Consider the following 24,824-nt stretch of genomic DNA (forward strand, 5'->3'; position numbering starts at 1 on the left):
CGATTTCTTTTTTCATTCTGAGCATTTATGTGTACATTTGTCTATATGCGTTATGCGAACAAAGTAATAATACCCATGTGCACAAGTACGCTCGGGTATAAAAACACGCTCAAGAAATTAAAAACAAATTTTCTTTAAAAATTTGTTGGTCCATTTACAGTTCTCTAGAAATATATATATGCAAATATTTGTTCAAGAAATTTTACAGCAGGGTAAAGAATATTTTGAAGGGAGAGAAACAATGAGAAATATTTCTTGTAATATATCTTCAGCTGGAAACTAAACTTAAAAACAGGAAATTGTTGATATTAAATTTCGCGCTTTTTTAATATAAAAGAATATTTTAATATGTATATATAATGTGAAAATTGAGAACATAAAATCGCGCGATTTTTTATTACAAATTTTCGCCTGCGGCACTTTTTTTGATATAAAACCAATAACTAACGTGATTTTCGTGTCCGATGTATATAATAAACCGTTGCTTGTATCCACATCGTGGAACCATAGAAAACGTCGTGTCTAGTAAAAAGATTCTCAGCTATAGGCGTTGAAAAGAAAATAATGTAGGCAAAGCCGGCTTCCATGATGTTCTTTGATAAAAATCCCTTTGGTAATTTCTCTTGCACATTCCAAATTCTTTTGGTTTACAAAAAATTAGGGTTTTGTCACTATACAAGGAGTGACATAATCTCAAATTTTAAAATTTGAGTTATTATGCCACTTGGGGCTATATCACATATACCCCTCTAGTATTTCAAAAATAAGCTGTGTATATTCGGTTTATGTTCAATCAATATGCTTTTGCTTTTCTAGAATTCATGAGAAAAAAAAATTGTTTACAGTGGTAAAACATTCGAAAATTAATTGACTATTTTTTCTAAAGAGGAATATTTCAAATCAGTCCAAAGTATTGCAACTTATACTTACACTACTACATTCAGTTAAAACTCGGATCGAACCGGTTTTATTTATAAATGACATTAATTTGGCAACGTCCGGAAAATATAGAAAAGGTTGTTTATTCAATATGTTTTATTTATTCATTTTTTTTTGAACCAAGTCCAAATATATGTCCACGTAACAAAATAAAATAGGTATTAAAAAAGAAGAAGGTGTTCAAGCTCGCTTAATGCGGTATACTACTATCTGTCAGGGTATAATTCTCATATGGTTAATTGCGCTGTTAGCCCGTATCGAGAACGTTACCCGTCTATGCTTTAAGGGATATAACTTCCAGATAAACTGCTAACACCGTGAAAACGCGTTGCCACCGAATGGTAGTTGGGTTTTGGAAGAAACTGTATCATGGCAGACATGCCATCGGAGGATTACAACTACCTGTCGGAAACCGCTCGTTTAGGGGAAACAACTATTTCTATCGCTTCAATTGATACACCTAAATGGACACTCGCTGTGTGGCACCTCTACCCAAACGGCTACCGCAGTCCCCAACCGAAGAATAGTAGTGATCCCACTCATTAAAAAATTATTGATATACATACAATTTAAGATCTTTTTAGTTTGTTCAAACATTTCTATCGATCCTTGAAGTGCAATATATGCAAGGGGACAACGTTCGCGTAAGTTCCCCCTAACGTTGTTTCAGTTGTTGTTGTGCTCTTAATGATAACACTTCCCAAATTCTGCTGAGTAAAATATTGTATCCGATTATTTCAATTTTTCCCGTAGAATCCGAATCTCACCGTACAGATATTGGATTGGCTATACTTTTGGAGCAACCTAGGTTTAAAGATGCCGAAAAACGAGCTTTTGGACAATTTTCAGCCTCTGTAAAACAATACATTGATGCAATATATCTGTCTGAGTGGGAGGATATAAAAGCCTAAACACTGCCGTTTAATACTAAAAATCAAAAAATTATGATCCGAACACTGAAAGCAATTGGAAACAGTTTTTGTATACGAGTACGCACGATTTTTTTAACTCTTGTTTTGCCCGTTTTTGATCAGTTGTGTTAAATGAATCTAAGGCGCTGGAAATTTCTAAAGAGGCTGAAATTGAAGCTCAAACCTTCATCTAAAACACAGGGCAACAAAATTTATGTTGACTAAAATATTACAGCCGGTCCTTATAGGATTTGCCCCCTAGAACCCACATCTGATCTTAAAAATTTTTAATTGGCTCTAGTTTGCAAGCAACTGGGGTTTCAAGGTGTCTTCCTCATCTTCATTTCCACTGCTAGAGTTAGTGTCCATCGGTATTTGGTGATTAATCCATGAAACCTCGAGTGTGGATAAAGGCCAGTTAACCATATTTTTTGATTTTGAGTGTTAAAGGGAAGTGTTTAGGCTTTCATATCCTCCCACACAGACAGATACATTGCATCAATTTATTATTTTATAGAGGCTCAAACATGTCCAAAAACGCGTTTTTCGGCACCTATGAACCTACATTCCTCGAAAAATAGAGCCCATCTAATATCTCTTAGGGTCAGATTCGGATTCTACGGAAAAAATCCTTTAAGAATCGGCTGTAATATTTTAGGCAACATAACATTTTTAAATTTTGTTTCCCTGTCTAATTGTCTCCTACCGCCGTATTCTCACGATTATAACAAAACTCATCGCATATCAATTGATTTAACTACTGCGCCTATAAGTGTGCCTAAAAAAATTGGTTTAATGCGCTCTAACAACGACAATTTTCAATGTTACTGCTATTACTTATTCGAGTGCGTGACAACGCCGAACCAATGTTTATATTACGCGTCAACGTTTTAGGCTCAGCAGTAAAATCAATCGATATGTGATGAGTTTGGTCATTTTTTTGGAAACCGGGCGGTTAGTCTTTGATTTGTTTTGCCTTACTCAGCATAGCTTTTCGCCTTGACTGCTATTCTCGCTCTCACTGCCGTCGACGTCATCTGCCTGTCTTTTTGTGAGGTTCTACGAATACTACCCAAAACGGCGTCACCGTGAGTAAAAACGCAAATACACACATACACTTACATATCGTCATATAAAGAACAAAACCGCGTATGTGAGGTTGCATAAATTATTTTTTAGAGAGCAAAAACACTCATATTTCAAAATGGGTTTCTATTTTATAACGCAAACGCATTTCTGGCTCGTATATTTCAGGACGAATGGATAAGGATTGAGCCAAGAGTTTGTGTGAGCAAATCCAATTTTTGGCAGCAAATGTCAGTTACGCGGTTTACCCAGTTTTGTACTTTAAACGACGATATGTATAGTTTGTGGGCCCAAATGCATCGCTATTGATAGTATCGCGAGAGTTAGTATCTCATAGGTATCACTCCGTGTACCTCTAAGAATTAGAGATGCAAAGGTGGGCCGATCGCGTACCGCTAACCCTCTATTTGTCGATTTGACAACATCTACCATTCTGACACGTCATAAGATACATTTTTCACATTGCATAGTTTTGGTTTCTTTCTTCAAACTCTCTCATTCTAAGTATTTAGTGCAGTGATGCTCGGAGAGTGCTTTTACTCTGTGCGCGCCCATATAAAAACTATAGAGGGCTTTGGAGAGTTCCGCCCGCGGGCGCTGTTTTGAGCATCACTTATTTAGTGGCATCACACCGGGCTAATCTCTCAATTGCCGGAATATTGTATTCTATCCTTCTTGATGCTTATTGCAGGAGTTAATATCACATACGCGTTGATCGTGTATTCTTAATTCTGCTTCGAATCTTTAAAATTACTGTCCCAAATCATGTCAATTATACGTGTAAATGGATATCTGGTGAGGCTCTTGCCTTTTTTTTTTTAATATTTACGACGCTTTGAGTATTTTGCATACTCATCAATATAGTTGTATGGGCGTTCTGATGTTAACAATTTGAGTTTACTTAGAGTTCTTGTTCTCCTGTTTCGTCTTATTACTTAACAATTAATTAAGAATGCATAGATTTTTCTAGTAATGAACCACATTGCTACTTATATTCGGATTGCGTTGAACTATTTTCATTATGTTCAAAACCGTATACGAATTGGTTCGTTTCAATTAATTTAAGTTACGTTTGTTGGTGTTTTGACCGTCTTTGCCGTGTACTTGCGTTCTGTGAGCTTAGCTTTGCGTTCGGTGTTATCTAGGCGATCTTTAGTTTATCGCTCATGAGTGGTTCTCACGCATTGCTATGATGTTGGGCTGCGGAAGTTTGTTGCTGCTGTTGTTGATGGTGGTGTAGCACTGCACTGTTAGTCGTCGCTGTCGCAGAGTTGGCGACAGTGAGAAAGTTGAGTGCACGCGCGTCGTTGTGCAAACGAAGCGCTTGTTCCAGGCGGTGCTCCTGCAGGCGTATTGCCTCGCTAAGATCGGAGGTCAGCTGTGACTGTTGCGACGCTGGGGCCGTTGATTGCTGTAAGCTGCCGGCAGCATTTAGCTTCTGTTGTTGTTGCGACGTTGTGAGCTGGTGCTGTTGTTGCTCTTGATGTTGCATCGCCGCGTCACTGTCGAGTTGTTGCTGATGCTGCGTTTGATGTGCTTCCGCTTTGACCTGAATCGAGGAGTTGTTTTGCGTTGCCGCGCTTTCGCTACTACCAGCGGACATTAAGTTACTCGGGCCGGTTACGGAGGTATGTGAGCCCGAACCGCCACCGCCGATGACACTGTTTGACGCGGCCACCGATGCCGCCAGACGAAAGGCCGCCTCCGTGTGTGAACGAAGTATGGCTTCGGCATGTTGATGCATACGTAGTGCTGTTTCGGGGGAATGTGGCTGCTGCATTTGGTTGAGATGATGATGGTGGTGATGATGGTGGTGAGAGGCGGGATTTTCCAATGACGCCGTTGCCTGATGTTGAACTTGATGGTCGCTGCTGGCTGATGGCATGCTGTGTTGGTTGTAATTGGCGTGGGTTGTCTGCAGATTGGTCGTTGCGTGGTGCTGCACATGACCGTGAGCATGTTGGTCAAGCTGCTGGTGCATGCCGCTTAGTGAGTCTACAACACCCATGCTGGAGCGCATCATGGTGTCGCGCATGGCAGTCATTGTCGCAACCGCGCTAACAGCAGATGCATCTGCCTGCAGGTTCGTCATTCCTGTACGCGGTGAGGTGGCACCTACCCGGAGCCCACTGGACGAAAGCGGCGTTGCGCTCGACGTTTGATTGTTGTCAATGGCGGATACTTGTTGCTGGGTTTGTTGCTGCTGCTGCTGATTCTGCTGCGATTGCAGCTGCTGACTAGATATATTGCTAATCATATTGCCAGCGCTGGATGCAGACCCACTGCTACCACCGCCTATACCAACTCCACCACTGGCTACATTAGCACCGCCGACTTGCTGCTGGCTGACTTGGTTGATGCGCATCGCTGCAGCCAAGTTTACAACGGCAGCTTGCACACTTGATCTGGTGGAGTCGACGCAGCCGACCGGCGATGTCATACCCATGCCAGACACACCACCAACGTTTACACCGCCGCTCACTCCCACGCCACTTGCCGATGCAGCCACAGCGGCTGCTGCGGCTGATGCTGCTGCCATTAGTGACATACGGTTGGCCACGTGCAGGCCCGAGTCGACGCCAACCCCATACTGACTGGTCAGGTGAGGATTACTGCCTGTGCGACTAAGCAGCTCATTGATTTTGTTGCTGTTGCAGTTGTTGTTATTGTTGTTGTTATTGTTATTGTTATTATTATTGTTTAGCAAGTGTATGCCACTACCCTGGTCCGAGGCAGCAGACGATGACAAGCGTCCCGTCGAAGAGCATTCCGAGTTGGCCGAAGGTGACGGGCACAAAGAATTCGAGCCACCACCATCGCCCAACAATGGCAGCAAACTTGCACCGCCGTTACCACCACCACTACTCGGCCCACAGCCAGCTGATGCGGCTAGTGTGGCTGCCAGTAAGGAGTCACGTTCACGCCTCTCTGCCGCGGCTCGTGATAAAACATATTGCGCTGCAAACTGATGCTTAGGATCCATGCGCATGTGTTCCATGTGTGTGAGAAGACCTGAATAAAAGGGAAAGACAATAGATTGAAGTTATTCGTATCTGGAAAAAAGAATAACTTTTTTCTAACTTCTTTTCTCAGAGCGTTTAGAAAATAATCTTACTAAATTATGCTTACCGTTTTCGTGTGTGAACACCGCCTGGCATACCGAACACGGCCACATGCGCAGGCTATTTGTGAGCTGTGTTGTCTCCGGATGGCAGGCCAAGTGCTTGCGCAGGGAGCCCTCGTTTACGTAATGCTTACCGCAGACCGGACACGGATGGTTGGCAGTGCGCCGCTTGGCCAGATACACATCGTTGGACGTTGATTGTAAACAGCCGGAACCAGAATTGTCTATGTAAGGACCTAATGCAGAATGAAAAATAAAAATTAAAGTGGTAAGAATCCGAAATGCAAAATGCAATTATTTGTGTTGCATTCCCATTAAAACGTGGCATAGTGCTATCTGTACGTACATATGTAGCAGGCCCGGCCGCGAGGGGGGTGGGGTTGGGGGTTTAAACCCTCCTATGGAGGGAAATCTTTCTTTCTTTGCTAGAGCTTATAAAATATTGCAAAAACCGCGTTTTTTTGAGACTTTGACCTCGTGGGAACTTTGTGCTTACGGATTCGTAATCAGCACAAAAAAAATCTGCCAAAAACAGCTTTAACATTTGCAGTACCAAAATGTTATTATATTTTTGTTGGGCTGTGTTAAACATTAAAAAATAAGCACCTGCGAAAAATTTGTTAAAATCGGATATCGGAAAGACGCGTCTCAAGGCCCTAAAAATCAGCAAATACATGGAATTTTTCACAAAGCGGTCAATATTTTGTCTATAAGTCAGTGGGAAGTTTAATATACATATGTATTTAAATGGCACTTGATGGAGTTTTGTCCCCCGATATCAAAAATAGCTACAGTAGTTTAAACTTCGCCATCTTTAAAAAAAAAAATTTGGGAAAAAGCCGTGAGGCCTTTTGAAAAATTCAACATGGCGTCTCAACTAAGGCATCTAAACTAACCGTAAATTAGATTTTGCACCAGAGAACCAAAAACTAAAATAGAAAAGTTGCCTACAACTTTGGCATTTGAATATGCTACGCATTTTTATCAGAAATTGTTGAAATATGGCGGAAACCGTACAATGCAAAAACTTTTCGCACTTCTTGCTAATTATTTACAATAAAAGTGATTTTTTTTAAGTTTGTATAAAATTATAATTTTACGTGGAAAGAACCTCAATAACTTTAAAAGTTGTGAGGTTCAAAAATTGGTTAGCCATATTACATCGGATGGCAAAACTACTTCAAGTGCCATTAAAATATGTTAAATTTCTCACAGAACTACAGGCAAAATTGCATGACTATGCTGAACTTTGGGGCATTTCGAGGCCCGTCTTTCCGTTTCCGTTTTTTTGCAGAGCACGTTTTTATGAACAAAGGAACATTTCTCGGGGGAGTCTTGCTTTGTAACTTAACAAAATTTTTTTTCATACAACTAAGGAGCAGGCATGGACAGAGAACGAGCACAAAATGGGTTAGCTTTTCTCAATATTCATCGCAATCTGGATGTAAATGTTTACTCAGTATTAAAACTATTTTTATCTATACCTCGGTGACTTTTCTTTGAGTTTTGCGAAATTATATCCACAATTAAATACAATATGCTGAATACTATAAATAAAACAATGATATTCTTGGTTGTTAGGAATGACTTTACATAAAATGATGCAAATGGAAAATGGGCAGGCAAGTCAATTAGTTTATGCAACGTGTGCGGGAGCACACAAGCTATACCGGGCAGTACACGGGAAGATACAGACTGCACCAAAAACTCATGGATCTAGGTTAATGAATTCAAAAATTAATTAGAAGAAAATCGTTTTTCTGAACGCGCGGATTTAGGTTTTACCCTACTCATTTTACATTTAAGGAGGGAAGGAAGTCAAAGTTTTCCGAAATAATTATTCGTAACCCGAGTTTTTATGGTCAATTCAAATATCTGAAATTGCAGATTTTAACAGTTTCTAAAGTGTTTTTAGTTCATTATCTAGTTTATATAAGTATGTGCATACATAAAGAATGTACACGAAAAAAACTGGTCACAGTTAAAACGTTCTAAAACATAAATATATTAATGGAATTCAAGGATATTTACATATATTTACATCTAAACTTAGTTTTATTGAAATTCGTTAAAAAAGAGTTAATTCTCCTTGTAATAAGCAAACGATCGCAATTTTGACTTTATGTCCTTCATTAGCCCTTGCACAGAAGTTTCAGTGATTTCCTCGGAAACCAGCTGCCATTTATTTTTGAATTGTTGTGCGTTTTTTACAGCTTTGTGGGTCTTAAGAAGTTTGGATTTCATAACGGCCCAGTAGGTTTCGATCGGCCGATGCTCTGGACAATTAGGTGGATTCACCTCTTTTGCTACAAAATACACTTTGTTTCTATGTTACCATCCTAAAGCCATTTTTCCGTAATGACATATCGCGAGATCAGGCCAAAAAAGGACTGGATCTTTATGAAGCCGTATAAGAGGTAAAAGTCGCTTTTGCAGACACTCCTTAACATAAATTTCTTGGTTAATTGTACCAGTGCTTACAAAAGGATCACTTTTGAAGCCGCATTGGCAAATTGTCTGCCAAATGAGAAACTTTTTGGGAAATTTGTCAAACTTTTTGTTTTTATATTTATCTGCAACATTGCCTCTTTTATTTGCAGTGTGAAATTCGCGGCCCCGGATTTGTTTAAAATCGGCTTTTACGTACGGTTCGTCATCCATAACAATACAGCCAAATTTTTGTATGAGACTGTCGTACAATTTCCGAGCACGTTGTTTCGCCAACAAATTTTGCTTACCGTTGCGGTTAGGTGCTGCATTCACTTTGTAAGAACGTAGTCCTGCTGTTTTGCATACTTTTTGTATATACGAAGACGACATGTTTAATTTTTTGCCGACATCTCTTACCGAAAGTCCAGGATTTTTCTTAAAAGCAGATAACACTTCCTTTGCCTTAATTTCGCAAGCAAATCCCATTTTTCTGCCACTACCAGGGTTCCTTTTTAAAGATAAACATTCATTGTATTTTTTAAGCACATAAGTAACGGTAGACTTTGGAAATTTTAGCTTTTTTGCGATGTCGTTATGGAACATGCTGGGATTTTCCAGCTTTTTGCGCAGTATTAACTCGCGATCGATTTCTTTCTTGGTCCTCGTTTCTATATTGATTTTTGTTACTAAAAAGAAATGATGCAGTAAGGTGGAAAATGCTTCCAGCTTTTTAAGTGTCTACCGATTTTTATTTTAATGTTATGATTAACCGAGCTATGCTTGGTTATGTGCGACCAGTTTTTTTCGTATACATTCTTTATAAGTGTTATAACGAATTCGAAATATAAATACCTTATTTTGCTTAAAAATTTTTTTTTAGAACTTAATCTTATTCGTTGTTTTTATTAAAATTTCGGAAAATGTAAAAACAACCTTACGTCAATAAATGCTCAACTTTAAAAAAATATAGCTCTTCATTTTAGATACTATTAGTATTATTTAGCTCTTTTTAGCTCTTCTTTCGGCCGTTTTAGCTCCAAACGAAATTTTTCTCTGGCAACACTGTTTCTGCCTTGAAAAAGCTTCACACCCCAAATTATTATGATTTCTGTTATTCGGCTTTATATTAAAAAACACGAAAAATCTATTAATGTTTGATTCACTTTAGAAAGTACAGTTAGAGCAGCGTACTAGTGCATTAAGAGTTTGAAGAAATTGTCATGAAGAACTTCAAATAGCGAATATGGGCCCAAAAATTGTTTAAAATTCGAGCTGGTCCAGAAATTAATGCGCGAGGAATAGAGGACCTAAATTTAATGGAAAATATTCGAGAATGGTTGTTTTACAAGGACACGCAGCGAGTTGTTGATGTTTCAAGCTTTGTATACAATTAGTATAGAAAGCGTGAAATAGTAATAGTATAGAAATAGAAAGAGAGAAAGAGGAAAGATTACATCTTAATACACTATTTTTTCTTCAATATAATAATCCTCACTAATATTATAAATCCGAAAGTGAGTTTGTTTGTTTGCTACGCTTTCACACTTTAACTACTCAACCGATTATCATGAAATTTTGTACACTCCTGTCATTTAGCCCAACTTAAAATATAGAATACATTTAATCTCGATTAGAAAAGGGGGCGTGGCATCCTTACTAATATTATAAATCCGAAAGAGAGTTTGTTTGTTTGCAACGCTTTCACACTTTAACTACTCAACCGATTATCATGAAATTTTGTACACTCCTGTCATTTAGCCCAACTAAAAATATAGAATACATTTAATCTCGATTAGAAAAGGGGGCGTGGCACCTCCCATACAAACGGAGTTGTTCATACTGCATTTCTCAGGAAATATTTTTGGTACATTAATTAGTATGGAGATATATAAAATCATTATCTACTCATGGATAAGGGCTGCCACCTTTTACAAAAAATCAAATTCAACTTCAATTAAGGGAGTTATTTATTTGAAAATTATATTAATAAAAATGGATGTCAAGAGGCTTAAAAAAGCTGTAGTTTGAATGTATCTTGAAAAGGGTTGCCACCTGTTTGAAAAGTCAAATTTAAATTTATCTGAAGAATTAAAATATGGCTGTCAAAAGAAATATTGATAAGAAACTTTTAGTTTGAAAGTTTTGAATAATATTGAAGTGTTCCACAAGGGTTGCCACACTTTTTAAATTAAATTCAATTAGTTTAAATAAAATATTATAATACTAGCAGACCCGGCAAACTTCGTTCCGCCCAAGCTTAATTTTATCATTGAAACATTTTGGTCCAACATTTTCACCAACAATTCACGTATACGATTTCCATTGGCACGCTCATCGGCTAATATTATGGTCTGGTGGTCTTTTGCCGCCTTAAATAACCTAACGAAAGTGTTATGTCCGTGAAGAAGTTCTTAAAATTCTCTAATTGTGCAGCGTTTCATAGAACGGTTAATCTCACAACGAAATTAATTTGAAGAACATTTCCTCTTCACTCCCTGGCGGCAACAGTGATCCGGTTCTATAGTGAATCTGCCCCAGAAACTTTATAGTATAGTTGGTGGCAACTTCAAAATGGATGCGTATAATTGTTCTACAGAAATCCAATATACATGGACTTTGTATGGGAGGTGCCACGCCAAATAAAAAAATAGCGATTTCTTTTTAGCCTATAACCATCATTGGGACGTCTGAGGTAGGTGTCCGAAATTTCAAAAAAATCTGTAGGGCCGTTCTCGAGCTTTGCGAACATAAAAAAAACGGCTTTCAAAATATATATTAGTATAGATTGGTAGGGATCGAAATGGTTTTGAATATGTATCACAATATGTATGAGTGTCACACGAAACAGGTTTGAAAAGGTTGCCAACTGTTCAGAAGGTTAAATTCAAACTATTAATAATTTAAATGAATTACTACAATATGGGTATCAAAACTACATGTTTAAAATCTCAAATTGAGTTCAGGGGATAAGTTAATAGAAAAAGTATGATAAGTGAGAAAGAAAGTTTTATGCAGTTTGAAATTATTTTGAAGATGGTTAAACAAATTTTAAACCTCCTGTTTTTTAATTGAGTTTTCTTGAAATAAATTTTACTCAATGTAGCACGTAGAAATTTCGTACACTCAGCGAAGCGGGTGAGGGCGTCTAGTATCAAATAAATAAAATTAATGTGAAGAGAATCAAAAGAATATTCCGAGAATGGCGGTGTTTCTTAAAAAGCCGTAAAGAAAAAAGCGTGCAAAGATAACTACTTCTTTTTTGACACCTTCGTTCGGAAAGATAATTTTTCAAAATTGGGTCAAAGAGTTATTGAAGAAGAAAAATTCTCTGGAACGCTTTTGTGTCACTCACCTTCAAATTAATTGTATTAATGTCCGTTTACTTTTTATTGAAAATCTAGGTAATTTTGATAACAAAATTGTTTTTGTTTTTTAATTTCAGTAATGTAATTTTATTTCTTATAAACAGTGTGATAACAAATTTGACGTATTTCTTTGGGTATCTTGTGTAGTTCTTATGACTATAATTCCTTCAGCGCAAAATGCTTATTTTAATACTGAAAATAAAGAAAATATAACAAATATTGTTTGGAAGTATCTTTGCGTTAATGGCTTCAAATTCCCCTTTTTATTGGTACACTTACAGACTCAAAAATAACAGGTTGGAATCATATGTGATCGGTGCATAACATTCTTAGTATAGTTATTTCAAAATGCTAAATACATAAAACTTTGTCTAAAATACGACCATGAATTTCATGCACACATAAGGGCTTTTTAGATCTTTTGCGCAGAGTGGTGAAAGAATTTTAGCATATATACTTAAAAGTGGTATTTACATGGATCTCAAGCAAAAATCTGATGTTCGTAAAATGCTTGGAAATCGTGCGTGGCACCGCCACTTCACCAATCTGTACAAAATTAGATATACACATTGCGCCTGACAATTGAAAATTTTAAAATCGGACAAAACCCTCCCTCTAGAAATATCGCTAACTTTGAGTTTTCGAAAATTACCGATTTTACTTATAATTTTTTTAGCATGTAGAAAGTGAATGGTGCAAGAATTTGTTGTTTCCTCAATGGATTTCAAACAATTCGATGCGTTATTTAGTCAGTTTAGAAGTCAATAAATGGTTTTATTTCCATTCGTCTTTATTCCATACATCCTAGGTATGAAAAAAATGCGTCCATACGATTTTTCCAAATATGTATGTATGCTTAAAAAAATACTCGCAGCTATAAACTTTAAGTTTGTTTTTCTTATGCAACAAATCGTGTATTCTGTGTATTCGTTTTATGTTGTCTACCTGCATTATCGTGTGATTTTTTGTTGCTAGCGGTACAGTATATTTTGCTTTGCTGCCTTTGTGCTTAAGTGCACATGCGAAATGCGCATCAGCGGCATTATTTTTAACATATATAAGAAAACTGCTCCGATAGATGCATTCAACATACCTGCACATTACCGATACCTGCCTTAAAAATTTTCAACTATTATCAATTATCAATTACCTGTACTGGCTCTACACTTACCCTAATTTTACCAGCTTTTATTTATTTTGCTCATCTCGCGGAACAACGAAAACGGCTATCATTTTATGTAGTTATATAGATAATTGGATACCATTCGAAAAAAATGTCGCTTGCAGAAATTTCTACGTAGTAAGTGCTCCTCCATTGTTTGGTTTCATAGGAATTTTGATACCTTCCTAATTGAAGTAGTAAAGAAAATTCGATTAAGTGCTTTTTTCGGTTAAGCACAAAAGTTTTTCGTGCAAAGAAGGATGGGCAGCTAAGCAAAATATACTGTACATCAAATACACATGCAACAACAACCACACTTACGCAAGATACAGCGAATACAAAGAAGTGCGAATTCCACTATTATTCAACATGTTTGGCGTGAAGCAGTCGATAATACTATATAGTATGTAATACATTACCGAATAATGTTACGTAATTAGGGATGTTGCGATACTACTGATATAATCTTGGTATCGATACTTTGGTTTCGATACTGGGTAAATCGGTATTCGATAATAAGGTGACGATACTATTGATACCCATATGGGTATTTTCTTTCGATACCTCTTAATATATCATAATAACATCAATATCAATATCATCTTCTTAGAAGCCATATTGTACCTAGAATTCTATTTAAGTATATTCCCTGATTAGTGACTCTATATTATCGTTTGCGCGAAATTTTATTTCCTATGCCCATTTAATACTAGTATCGATAATTGTATGGCATCGTACTGTTCTCAAACCGTATAAACACAGTAAATATACAGCGTAACGACATTGATTTGTTATACCCGAGCGCACTTGTGCACAAGGGTGTTATAACTTTGTTCACATAACGGTTGTTTGTAACAGGCAAAACGAATCGAGATAGATATAGACAAATGTATACATAAATGATCAGAATGAAAAGAGAAATCGATTAAGCGGTGACTGTCTGTCCGTCCGTCCGTCCGTCCGTCCGTCCGTCCGTCCGTCCGTCCGTCCGTCCGTCCGTCTGTCCGTCTGTGCACACGATAACTCGAGTAAAAATTGATATATCTTAACGAAACTTGGTACGTGAACTTCTTTTGGGCGAAATCGGACAATAAACACGCCTACCTCCCATATAACGGTAATTTTAAGAAATACGAAAACTGCGATATTTTAGTAACTACTGAAGATAATTCGCTCAAAATTGATATTTGCAATGAGTTTTAGACGAAAAATAAGAATGTTACAAAATTTTGGCAAATGGGCGTAGCCACGCCCACTTATGGTTACATGTGTGTATCTTGGTAACCGCTGCACCAATTTTTTCCAAACTTGGCACAGTTGTTGGCCTTAGTACAGCATACTAAATGGCTGAAAATTTTAAAAATCGGACAATAACCACGCCCACCTCCCATATAACGGTAATTTTCAGAAAAACGAAAACTGCGATATTTTAGTAACTACTGAAGATAATTCACTCAAAATTGATATTTGCAATGAGTTTTAGACGAAAAATAAGAATGTTACAAAATTTTGGCAAATGGGCGTAGCCACGCCCACTTATGGTTACATGTGTATATCTTGGTAACCGTTGCACCAATTTCTTCCAAACTTGGCACAATTGTTATTCCTGGTACAGCATACCAAATGGCCGAAAATTTCTAAAATCGGACAATAACTACACCCACATCCCATATAACGGTAATTTCGAGAAATACAAAATCTTCGATAAATCAGTAAATATTGAAGCTAATTTATTCAAAATTGATGGTTGCAACAATTCTTTACCAGGAAATACGTTTATGACAAAATTTTGGAAAATGGGCGTAGCACCGCCCACTTGTGATCACATATATGTATCTCGCTAACCGTTCTAGCAATTTGTACCAAGCTCGGTATGGTTATTGTGCTAGCCACATAAAAGCAAACCGTTGAAAATTGTTGAAATCGGACTAAAATTGAGGCCGCTTTTCATATAACGGTAAATTTCAGATATGCTTGAAACTGCAATATTTCGAAATTTAAGGACGCTAATTTACTTAAAATGTATACACCCCGGCTTATCATGTAGCGGTAGCTTTCGGAAAGGTGGAAAACATATATTTAATACTTGCGCCGGGTATTTAATGTTCGGCTCCGCCCGAACTTAGACTTTCTTACTTGTTTTTATTTCTGTTTTTACGCAGAAAAGTAAAGTATGGAATCACATTACCAAGATTGACAAAAGCTCGGTTTAGTGCAACGTCTGTTTGAAAAATCTGAAATTTTCGTACATAGACAGCGTAACGACATTGATTTGTTTTTATTTCTGTTTTTCTGTTTTTACGCAGAAAAGTAAAGTATGGAATCACATTACCAGGATTGACAAAAGCTCGGCTTAGTGCAACGTCTGTTTGAAAAATTTGAAATTTTCGTACATAGAACCAGTGTTACCGTTGACAAATTTTCGAAAGTCGCAAAAAGTGTCACAGCCGAAAAAAAGTGTCTTGAAGTAATTCGAATCTTTTATACCACGTAATTTTACCTCTCGAAACTTCTTGGAGCATATTCATAGTCGAATTAAAATCGACTTTTAGGCTAGTTATATCTTATTGACATAATTTTCAATGGAAAATCTGTCAAAAAAGCTTCACCTAACATTAGACTCGACTTTATTTCATCTACGATTATTACCCATTATTTTGATTAAATTGCTAATGGAAATCATTTTCTGCAAAAAATACTTTTTTCTCTTAGAATAAAAACCGGTTGATGAGGGATATATTAAAAATACGCAATATTCATATTTTGCATTTATTATGAAAACAAAATTGCAGTTAAAAAAGTACTTACATCAATATAACACAAAAGCAACATTAGTAGATAAGAATTATTTCTACAAAGTTTAGCCTTTTAAGATTGTATATAAATTATCGCCGATTATTTGTTTGTACCAGTAGCCGAGAAAATGAATTTAACACAAATAACTTGGTGAAATCCTAAGCTAAAAATTTTGGCATAATAAAAAGGTTGAAGTCAGTGAAAATCCTGCCAGATATGTATTTTTTAAGCACCTTCAAAAAGTAATATTTTATAAAAAAATTGTCAAAATGTGTATATAAAATTTTTAAATTTTTAGCTACTTAAGCACCCTGCTGGTATATGGCAAAAAACATGTGATTAGTTTAACGGGACTTAGACAAAAAAACAATAGAAACTAGTAATTATGCGAGTTATTTGCGTAATATACATACTTATTAAAAATATAAATCTATGTATATACGAAAATAAAAGTTCCCCCCTCCACTTTCCCATTAGCAACTCGCAATCGAGCAGGTTTTTCATTTAACAACGCTACCCTTACGGTCGCGTATTTTTTAATCGACCTTAGTGAACTCGGATAAATAGCCGAGTTGTGTTGTGTGACGAAATACATGCACGTCATTTAAGCGAGTGTTCTTTTGTAGCTCGGTTGCAAAAGAATGCACCTATAAAAATTATTTTTAACCTTTTACCATCCTTAGAACGCCTGCCATCATAATACTACTGGGTGGCGCCGAATGAGCTATATGGTTTGAATTCTTTATAACTTTTTTAATTATTATTTTTTCATTTTTGTTTTTCAGAAATTTGTGAAAAAGACTTGGGGAATTAATTATCAATCATTACACGATCGAACAACATGCAGAAATAATTTAATTTTATTTTTTAAACCAACGGTCTATTGTGTTGACACAGCGTGCATATCGTCGTCATTTTAATGTGCGCATTGCACCCACAGCGTCAGCAATAAACCATTTGATTGGAAATTTTCGTCAACATGGGTCTGTAAGAACCCTTCCTGGTGCCGAAAGATCAGCTATCGTGCGGTGTATCCTCCGAAAGGGTAATTGGCCCATATTTTTTTGAAAATGAAAGTGGTGTCTCAATCTCTGTCAACGGTGCTCGGACAATGTTGGAAAATTTTATTAGGCCAGCTGTGGAAAACCATCCAAACTTGTGGTTTCAACAAGATGGAGCCACAGCACATACTGCACGTGCCTCAATGGCTTTGTTAAGGGACATATTCGGCGAACGCATTATTTCGCGCACTAGCGATTTTAACTGGCCTCCACGTTCACCAGATTTAACAGCTCCTGACAGTTTTCTTTGGGGATATTTGAAAGAAAGAGTGTACGTTAACAAACCAAGAACTATTCTCCAACTCCAAACCAACATTCGAAATGAAATCATGGCCATTACACCCGAAATTCTGCGAAAAGTTATGGAAAATATGCTAAAAAGAGCACGTATGTGCGAGCAGAAAATGGACATCACTTACAGGATATCATTTTTCAAAGCTAATAGCAAAAAATGCCCCAATAATATACTGTATTTAAAAAAAAATTATAATAATCGCATAAATAAAAAACTTATAAACCATTTAAGCCATATAGCTCATTCGGCGCCACCCTGTACCTGCAAAAATGTCGTCAGTGACCCCCTTCAGAAATTGTGTTCCGTATATTTACTATATGAGGCCTTGAGCGCCAAAGGAGCCCAAAAGGAGAGGTATTTTATTACAAAGTTCATTGCAGCTACGTGATGCTGCATATTATAGTAAAAGAAAACTACTAGGGCGTGCCGGGGCATTTTAAGGTGCACCTCAATTTATTTTGAGATATCAGTTAGCCTACTCTGGCGCTCAAGGCCTCATATATAAATTTACACATTTTGCTTTTCGATTGGTATGTGGCATTTTATACACCCATATACTCATGTAAGTTGTTTAATAAAACATTGAGACACTACCTCTCTCAACTTAAGGGTTGCTCGCAAATAGTCTAGCTAGCAATCTAACAAACTCTTATAAAAATTATGCGACTAAACACTAATATAAACTTAAAATGATTTTTTTCCTTGCTTCGGCACGCATATGTAACAGGGCGGGTCGATAATTAAATTTTTCTCAAATCCCTTGGTTATAGTGAAAATATATTGTATCATGAAGTCAATATTAGTCTTTTATTTTAATTGTAAGAGCCCGCGCATCGCTCGCCTAGTGACCCACAGCACACTAGTCGAATAAGACCAATTCTTGTTGAAAATTCTGGGTTCAGCAAAAAGGTTTGGTGCATATTATTAAATAATAAATCCATTAACGCAAAAGATAAAGTCAAATATCATTTGTCGCAGCCCTTTAGCTTATCGTAATCTCAAAGCTATCTTTTTTCAATAAAATTTTAATGGTTCTCTTGATAATTACTCTGGCCTATAGTCAAAAGAGGTAAAGAAAATCATTTATATTCCTGGCGTGCATTTAGGTCGCTGGTTCCAAATATTCGAATCTTTGTTATACCCGAGCGCACTTGTGCACAAGAGTATATTAACTTTGTTCGCATAACGGTTGTTTGTAACAGTCAAAACGAATCGAGATAGATATGAACTGAAAAGGGAAGTCGATTAAGCCATGTCTGCCTGTCCGTATACACGATAACTCGAGCAAAAACCATTGGTACGTAGGTTGCCCTTTATCCAAGGTAGGTTGGTATTGAAAATGGGTGAAATCGGTCTGTAACCACGCCCACTTCCCATATAACGGTATTTTTGAAAAATGCATAAACTGCGATATACTTATCAGTAAATATCAAATGCAAATTGTTGAAAATTAGTATATGGAGTAGAATTGTGGTACAAAATAATATTGTTTTGAAGTTTTTGGAAAATGGGCGTGGCACCGCTCCCTTACGATGAAACGCTGTATCTCCGTAGCCGCTCCACCAATCTCTACCAAACTCGTTACGAGGCTTGGGTAGGGTCTAGCTAAGAAATATGTTGAAAGTCTTTGAAATCGGGTAAAAACCACGCCCACCTGCCATATAACGGTAATTCACAGAAACACGAAAATTGCGATAAATCAATAACTACTGGAGCCAATTCACTTAAAATCGATGATTGCAATAACTACTTAGCATAAAATTAGAATATTATAAATCTTTGGATAATGGGCGTGGCACCGCCCACTTATGACTACAAATGTGTATCTCGGTAACCGATTTATCAATTTCTACCAAACTCGGTGCACTTAATAATAAAATTACACCCGCTTCCCGTATAACGGTAAATTTCAGAAATACGAAAACTCCGATATTTCTATGAGGATGCTTATTTACTCCAAGTTAATAGTTACAACAATAAATAAGACTGCTATAGACTTTTAGGAATTGGGCGTAGCACCGCCCACTTTATAACTACAAAGGTGTACCTCGGTAACCACTTAATCGATTTGTACCTAACTAGGTTCAATTATATCATTAAGTCTAACTCTGCATATTATCGGAAACGTTTGAAATCGGGTAAACATCCCTACTTATCATGCAAAGGTAATTCAGGGAAAGTTGAAACTACGATATTTGATACCTGTGCCGGGTATATAAAGTTCGGTTTCGCCCGAACTTATACTTCTTTACTTGTTTAATATTATCTTTATTTTGCGAATTTTTGCAAGTTTAGGAACAATTTCGGCAGTTCTAATAGAATAGCCATTATTTGCCATCATCGTGAATAAATTTTCGTTATGCAAATGGGTATGGAAACAAAGAACAGGCACAACTTCTAGAAACACTAATTAGCTTACTTACGTTTATGCATACAATATAAAAATGCAAATAGGGAAATTACAAAAAATTGTGTCCAATATTTTGTTTATTTTAAAACAATTTGTTTATAATCTGAACGATTTTCATCATATTATTATCATAAATCGGTAACTTTAATGCCGATTTCGTTTCTACCGAAAAGTGCAACCTTCTCTTTGCCCTCTACGCACAAACACTAAGATGAGGGTGATGAGAAGGCAACATTTTTTGTAGAAACGAAAACGCCATAAGTCTCGCCTTCAATTTGGTAATTATTACGGCCCCTATTATGGTTCACAACTCAACTTAGCGTTGAGTTAATTGTATTATGTTTTTTTTTTTTTTTCGTAGGAGAGGGAAATGCTTTATGCACTGGCCGGGGGCGCTAGTCTCTATACTACCTTCCCCGAGTGTGGGACTCCCACCGAAGCGTGTTGGGCTACCCACTAAAACCCAAACTCCCACCGCTCGCGCAAGAATCCCGCATCTGGCACCGCAATTCTGCATGTCTTCAGATGCAGGAGCGCGCTGTTAGAGCCTTGGGGCTGCTCTTTTGTAGGGGCGTTTCATTCGGGTGTCCTCAGTAGACAACCGTCCTCTCGTTTGCAGCGGAGTACGAATTTCACGTATCTCGCAACTGCTTCCCACTTTTCTGCGCTGGAAATCATTATCCCAACTATGTTGTCCGGAGTAATGTCTCCGTGTCTTTCTTCCAACATTCTGCGCGAAATCAAGAAGTGTTCGCAGGTGAAGAATGTGTGGTACACGTTATCTTCGACGTTTCCACAGTAGTGACAGAACGGTGAGTCCACCCTTCCCATTCTATGAAGATATTCTCGGAAGTAACCATGACCGGTGAGGAATTGCGTCAGGTAGAAATCGACTTCCCCATGTGGTCTGTTCAGCCATGTTTGAAGGTCGGCTATCAGGGAGTGTGTCCATCGACCTTTTGTGCTCGCGTTCCAGTTTTGTTGCCACTGCTGGATCAGTTGCTCGCGCGCCCTTGCCGCGGCAGCTGCTCCACCTATCTCGGAACTGAGATTGTAAATCTCTTTTCGCTCGTAAGCAAGTAGCTCAATTGGCATGACGCCAGAAATAACTAGAACCGCGTCCGCGGACACTACGGTATGCAGAAGCAATGCGTAGTGCCCCTTTGCGCTGTACCGAAGACATTTGAATCCGGTATTTTTTGACTTTCAATGCGTCAGCCCATATTTCTGCCCCGTACAGGAGCACCGATTGGACCGCGGTCATCAGAAGCTTCCTGCGGCATGGCTTCGGGCCGCCCACGTTCGCCATCTGCCGGCTTAGAGCCACCGTGCTCTGCGCAGCTTTTTCACATACTCCATGGATGTGTTCCCAGAATGTGAGTTTGCTGTCAAGCTTCACCCCTAGGTATTTTGTAGACCTAGAAGTCGTCACGAGTTGAGGTCCGACCATTATGTTTATAATTGTTGGGATCCGTTTCCTGGTGAGGAGCACGATCTCCGTTTTGGCTGTAGCCAATTGCAGACCGTGATCGCTCATCCATCCACTGACGTTGCGCATGACCTGGTTTAGCTTGAGCTGTGCTAGCTGGACATTTCTTGCTGTTATGACGGCTGCCACGTCGTCCGCGAAGGCGACAAGGAAGGCGCTCTCCGGAATTTCCGTGCGCAACAGACTGTCATACGTGGCGGTCCAGAGGTCCGGGCCGCTCCGCCGGTTATACGTCTCTTTCTCTGACCTTGTGTTGTGTCGTACAAAAGCCAACGGTCTCTGAGGTAGTCCCGGATCATATCTAGCAAGTATGTTGGAACCTTGAATGACCGTTCCAAGGCCTCCAGCATATCGTCCCATCTTGCCGAGTTGAAGGCGTTCTTGACGTCCAGTGTCACTAGCAGCACTATTGGCCGCGCCTGGTGGCAGGCTTCTTCGGGCTTATGTACCGCCTCGACTACTTCGCCAATTGCTCCTATAGTTGAGTGTCCCTTCCTGAAGCCATGTTGTCGGGGTGAAAGGCCTCCCTCGCTTTCTATGGCTGACGTCAAGCGTATTTTGAGCAGACTCTTCTTCATTTTGCCTGCTGTGTCTAGCATGCAGAGTGGCCGGAAGGATGAAGGAGAGTTTGGGTCCCCTTTGCCCTTGGGTATAAGCACCAGTCTCGCCTTCTTCCATTGGCTTGGGAAAACCCGGGCCCTAAGGCAGCTGTTGTACATGTTAAGCGGAAGATCAGGGCTCGTTTCCGCTGCTAACCTGATTGCCTCCGCTGGTATGCCATCTGGGCCTGGAGCCTTGCCGGCTTTCATGCTTCGCAGGGCTAGCTTCAGCTCGTCTGTCGAAAACAGTGGTTCCTCGGCTTACTCCTCGACGAACACTGTGTCGGCTCTTAGTGAGTGTGTGGGAAATAGCGCATCCACTATATTCTTAACTCGGGCCTCTTCCATCGCCTGTGATGATGTATGGAACTTTTTCATCACTATTTTGTATCCCTGGCCCCAGGGATCGCGATCCACTCCGTCACATAGCGCTTTCCAGCAGTTCCGTTTACTCTTCTGTATCTCGGCCCCAAGTGCTTTTTTAGCGCTTTTGTAGGCTGCTGCTCTGGTCAGCGCCTCGGGTCTACCACGAGCGCGCGTTGCGAGTCTCCGCATTCTATGGCAGGCCCTTCGCAGCTCAGCAATTCGGTCATTCCACCAATATACCTGCTTTTTACCTGACCATGCTCTCCTCTGTGGCATTGAGGCTTTGCATGCCCGGTGAATGCAGCGCATAGTTTCTTCGACCAGCTTAGTACAAGACTCCCTGTTGTGGATCTCTCCCGTTGTGGGTGAAATGCCTTGGGAATCTGCTAGGAGTGACGTATCGAACTTGCGAACATCGACCCTAGACGGGTTCCATCCTGGTTTCCTGCGAGGGGTACTACGTGTTTGCCCTCGCGTGATGACAGTGACTTGGAAGGTGATGTAGTTGTGGTCGCTACCACTCAGGTCTTCCATCACTCTCCATCCGTCAGCCCTTCGAAGAAGGCTTTCTGAGACCAGGGTTATGTCAGGGATAGAGTATCAGAAACCCGGCCTTCGATATGTAGGGGTCGTTCCGGTGTTGAGGATGGTCAGGCCAATGCGGGCTGCCATTTCAAGGACCAGTCTTCCCCTGGTGTTTGTTTGGGGCATACCCCATTCCACGCCTCTTGCGTTGAAATATCCAGCAACAATTATGTGGTCGGTTATATCGCGCAATTCGTCTTCAAGGTCTTCGAGCTTTCCCCTGAAGACAGGGACTGTGTCGTTTGGAGACAGGTAGCAGCTCACCAGAGTGATTTGCGCCATTTTAACCCAGACGTAACAGCGTCCGACCCCGCTGCTCTCTGCGCGATGGTTGGGGTTAGCAATCCATATCGCGGCCGAGCCTGATTGGTCAACATGCCAGGTTTCCTTTGTTCTATAGAGTTCACTGATGATGACAGCGTCTGCTCTTTGTTCAAGAACCAATTGGTCCAGCAGGTCATCAGCTACCCTACTCCTGTTCATATTGCCTTGTATAAATTTAATCATATTCTCCCAAGCTTTGTCTTAGCCTCAGCAAGGGCATCCCTGAAGGCCTTGCACGCTCCCGACCCGGGAAGGTGATGGGCATTTTTCTGTCCATCTCCTGCCGAGCACAGGTAGCAGCTTGGGCTTTCTTTACATGCAGAGGCTATGTGGCCCTGCTGACCACATTTCCAGCATGAACTGCTTCTGTCTGGGCTTTTGCATGCCGCCTTTTTGTGGCCATACCCCAGACAGCGGAACCACCTTTGGACATCCGCGCGCTCTCGGACGCGGCAGATAATCCAACCTACTCGCAGCTTCCCCTTTTCAATAAGAGTCCGGCCTGGCAGTTCGTCGATTTCCACCACAGCCATTCTTTGTTCTCGCGAGTTTACAGCGAGGAGAGAGACGCGGAGTTGGCCATTCATCTTGTCTCCTAACTCCCCGCGTATAGCGTTCTCCACTTCTGGGGCCGTGGTTAGGCAGTCCATGCCCAGAACTTCTAGACGTAAACGTCTAGTGAGAATACGGGCGTCTCCAAGCTGGCCAATGGCAGTGCACACATTTTCCTTAAATGCTGAGTGGTCGCCACAGCGCTCCATTTCGATGAGCACGCCGCCTTCGCGGGTTTTCCGAACAGATCGAATTACGGTCTCCGTCTTCTCGGGTTGGAGCTTACCACGTATCGTTCCCAGCACCTCTGCATAGGTTTTGCCTTCAGCTGGCTAAATGATTAATTTGGCGAGACTCTTCTTTTTTCTCACCCTCTTCTTTTTTTTGCGGCTGGTCGCCTCGCCCTTATTGACCAAGGGTTCACCTGGCGCTGGCCCTGGCTTGGGCTTTCTGCTTTTTCCAACCGTTTTCCATTGATTGTCTGGTACGGTTTTCTGTGCATTGTTATTATTATTACCATTATTGTTAGGATTATTAATAATAATGTTTTTACTATTATTATTATTAGTAGTAGTATTTTTTTTCTTTTCCGGCTCGCCTGTAGGGGAGTCGGATCGAGTTCGACCTCTCTTGTGCGAGCCAGGGCCAGCCTTCCGCAGCTCGGAAAGGGTAAACCCCTTCCGGCGCTGCTCTCGGAGGTAGCTTAATATATTTAAGCTCTCCTCGATTTGGGCCATACCTGTTTTTATGTCCATGTACACATTCTTCTGCTTAGAGACAGCGCTCTGCATCTTCTTCAAGACGAGCCGAATCTGGGCCAATTGCTCATCTTCATTGCCTTCGCAAGTTCCCAAGCTTGCGGTGACATGCTTGTCGCTGTTTGCAGCAGCCGGCGTTTGAAGACGACTATCCCGGCTGCCGGGAGTTGGCGTTTGGCAAGGTGTAGCCTTCTGCGCCACGCCGGCGGCTTTCTCCGTGCTCGTGGTGCCGGCATTTGCCTGCAGAGGAGTTTTTGGCGGGGAGCGCACGACTCTACTGTTCTTCCTGAATGCGCTGCATTCTTCCTCCATAACATCGACGTTGGTTTCATTTATTGGTTTTATTTTAATCAATTCCAATCAATTGGGTCTCCGCTTCAAGCCGCTATCTCCACACGTAGCACAGTCGCTTTTAAGTGTCCCGAAGTTCCCTTCTCTCAAAGGAGCAGGCCATCGCGAGGGTTGACACAAGTCCTTATGGGATATTGTGTTCAGAGCCAAGTTAGCGCAAAACCAGGAGTAAATCTCAACTGGACCTGTGCGGCCAACTAAATGGCGACGTGTATTGAACG

The 24,824-nt window shown here is 39.8% G+C and overlaps 1 protein-coding gene across 1 annotated transcript in view; it reads right to left on the minus strand.

Annotated features, from left to right (window-relative positions):
- Positions 1 to 2,805: 2,805 nt before the first annotated feature.
- The window catches only part of LOC118751508 (homeobox protein 5-like), a 39,386-nt gene continuing 17,367 nt past the window's right edge, over positions 2,806 to 24,824 (minus strand). The window contains exons 3-4 of the mRNA XM_036486338.1: positions 6,066 to 6,296; positions 2,806 to 5,948 (exon numbers count right to left, since the gene is read on the minus strand). Of these exons, the coding sequence (XP_036342231.1) occupies positions 4,114 to 5,948; positions 6,066 to 6,296 (2,066 nt within the window). The 3' untranslated portion in view covers positions 2,806 to 4,113. The remainder of the gene's footprint in view (positions 5,949 to 6,065; positions 6,297 to 24,824) is intronic.

Source organism: Rhagoletis pomonella, unplaced genomic scaffold (genome assembly GCF_013731165.1).
Source record: "Rhagoletis pomonella isolate Grant_MI unplaced genomic scaffold, Rhpom_1.0 Rhpom_scaffold_00750, whole genome shotgun sequence".
Lineage (NCBI taxonomy): Eukaryota > Metazoa > Arthropoda > Insecta > Diptera > Tephritidae > Rhagoletis > Rhagoletis pomonella.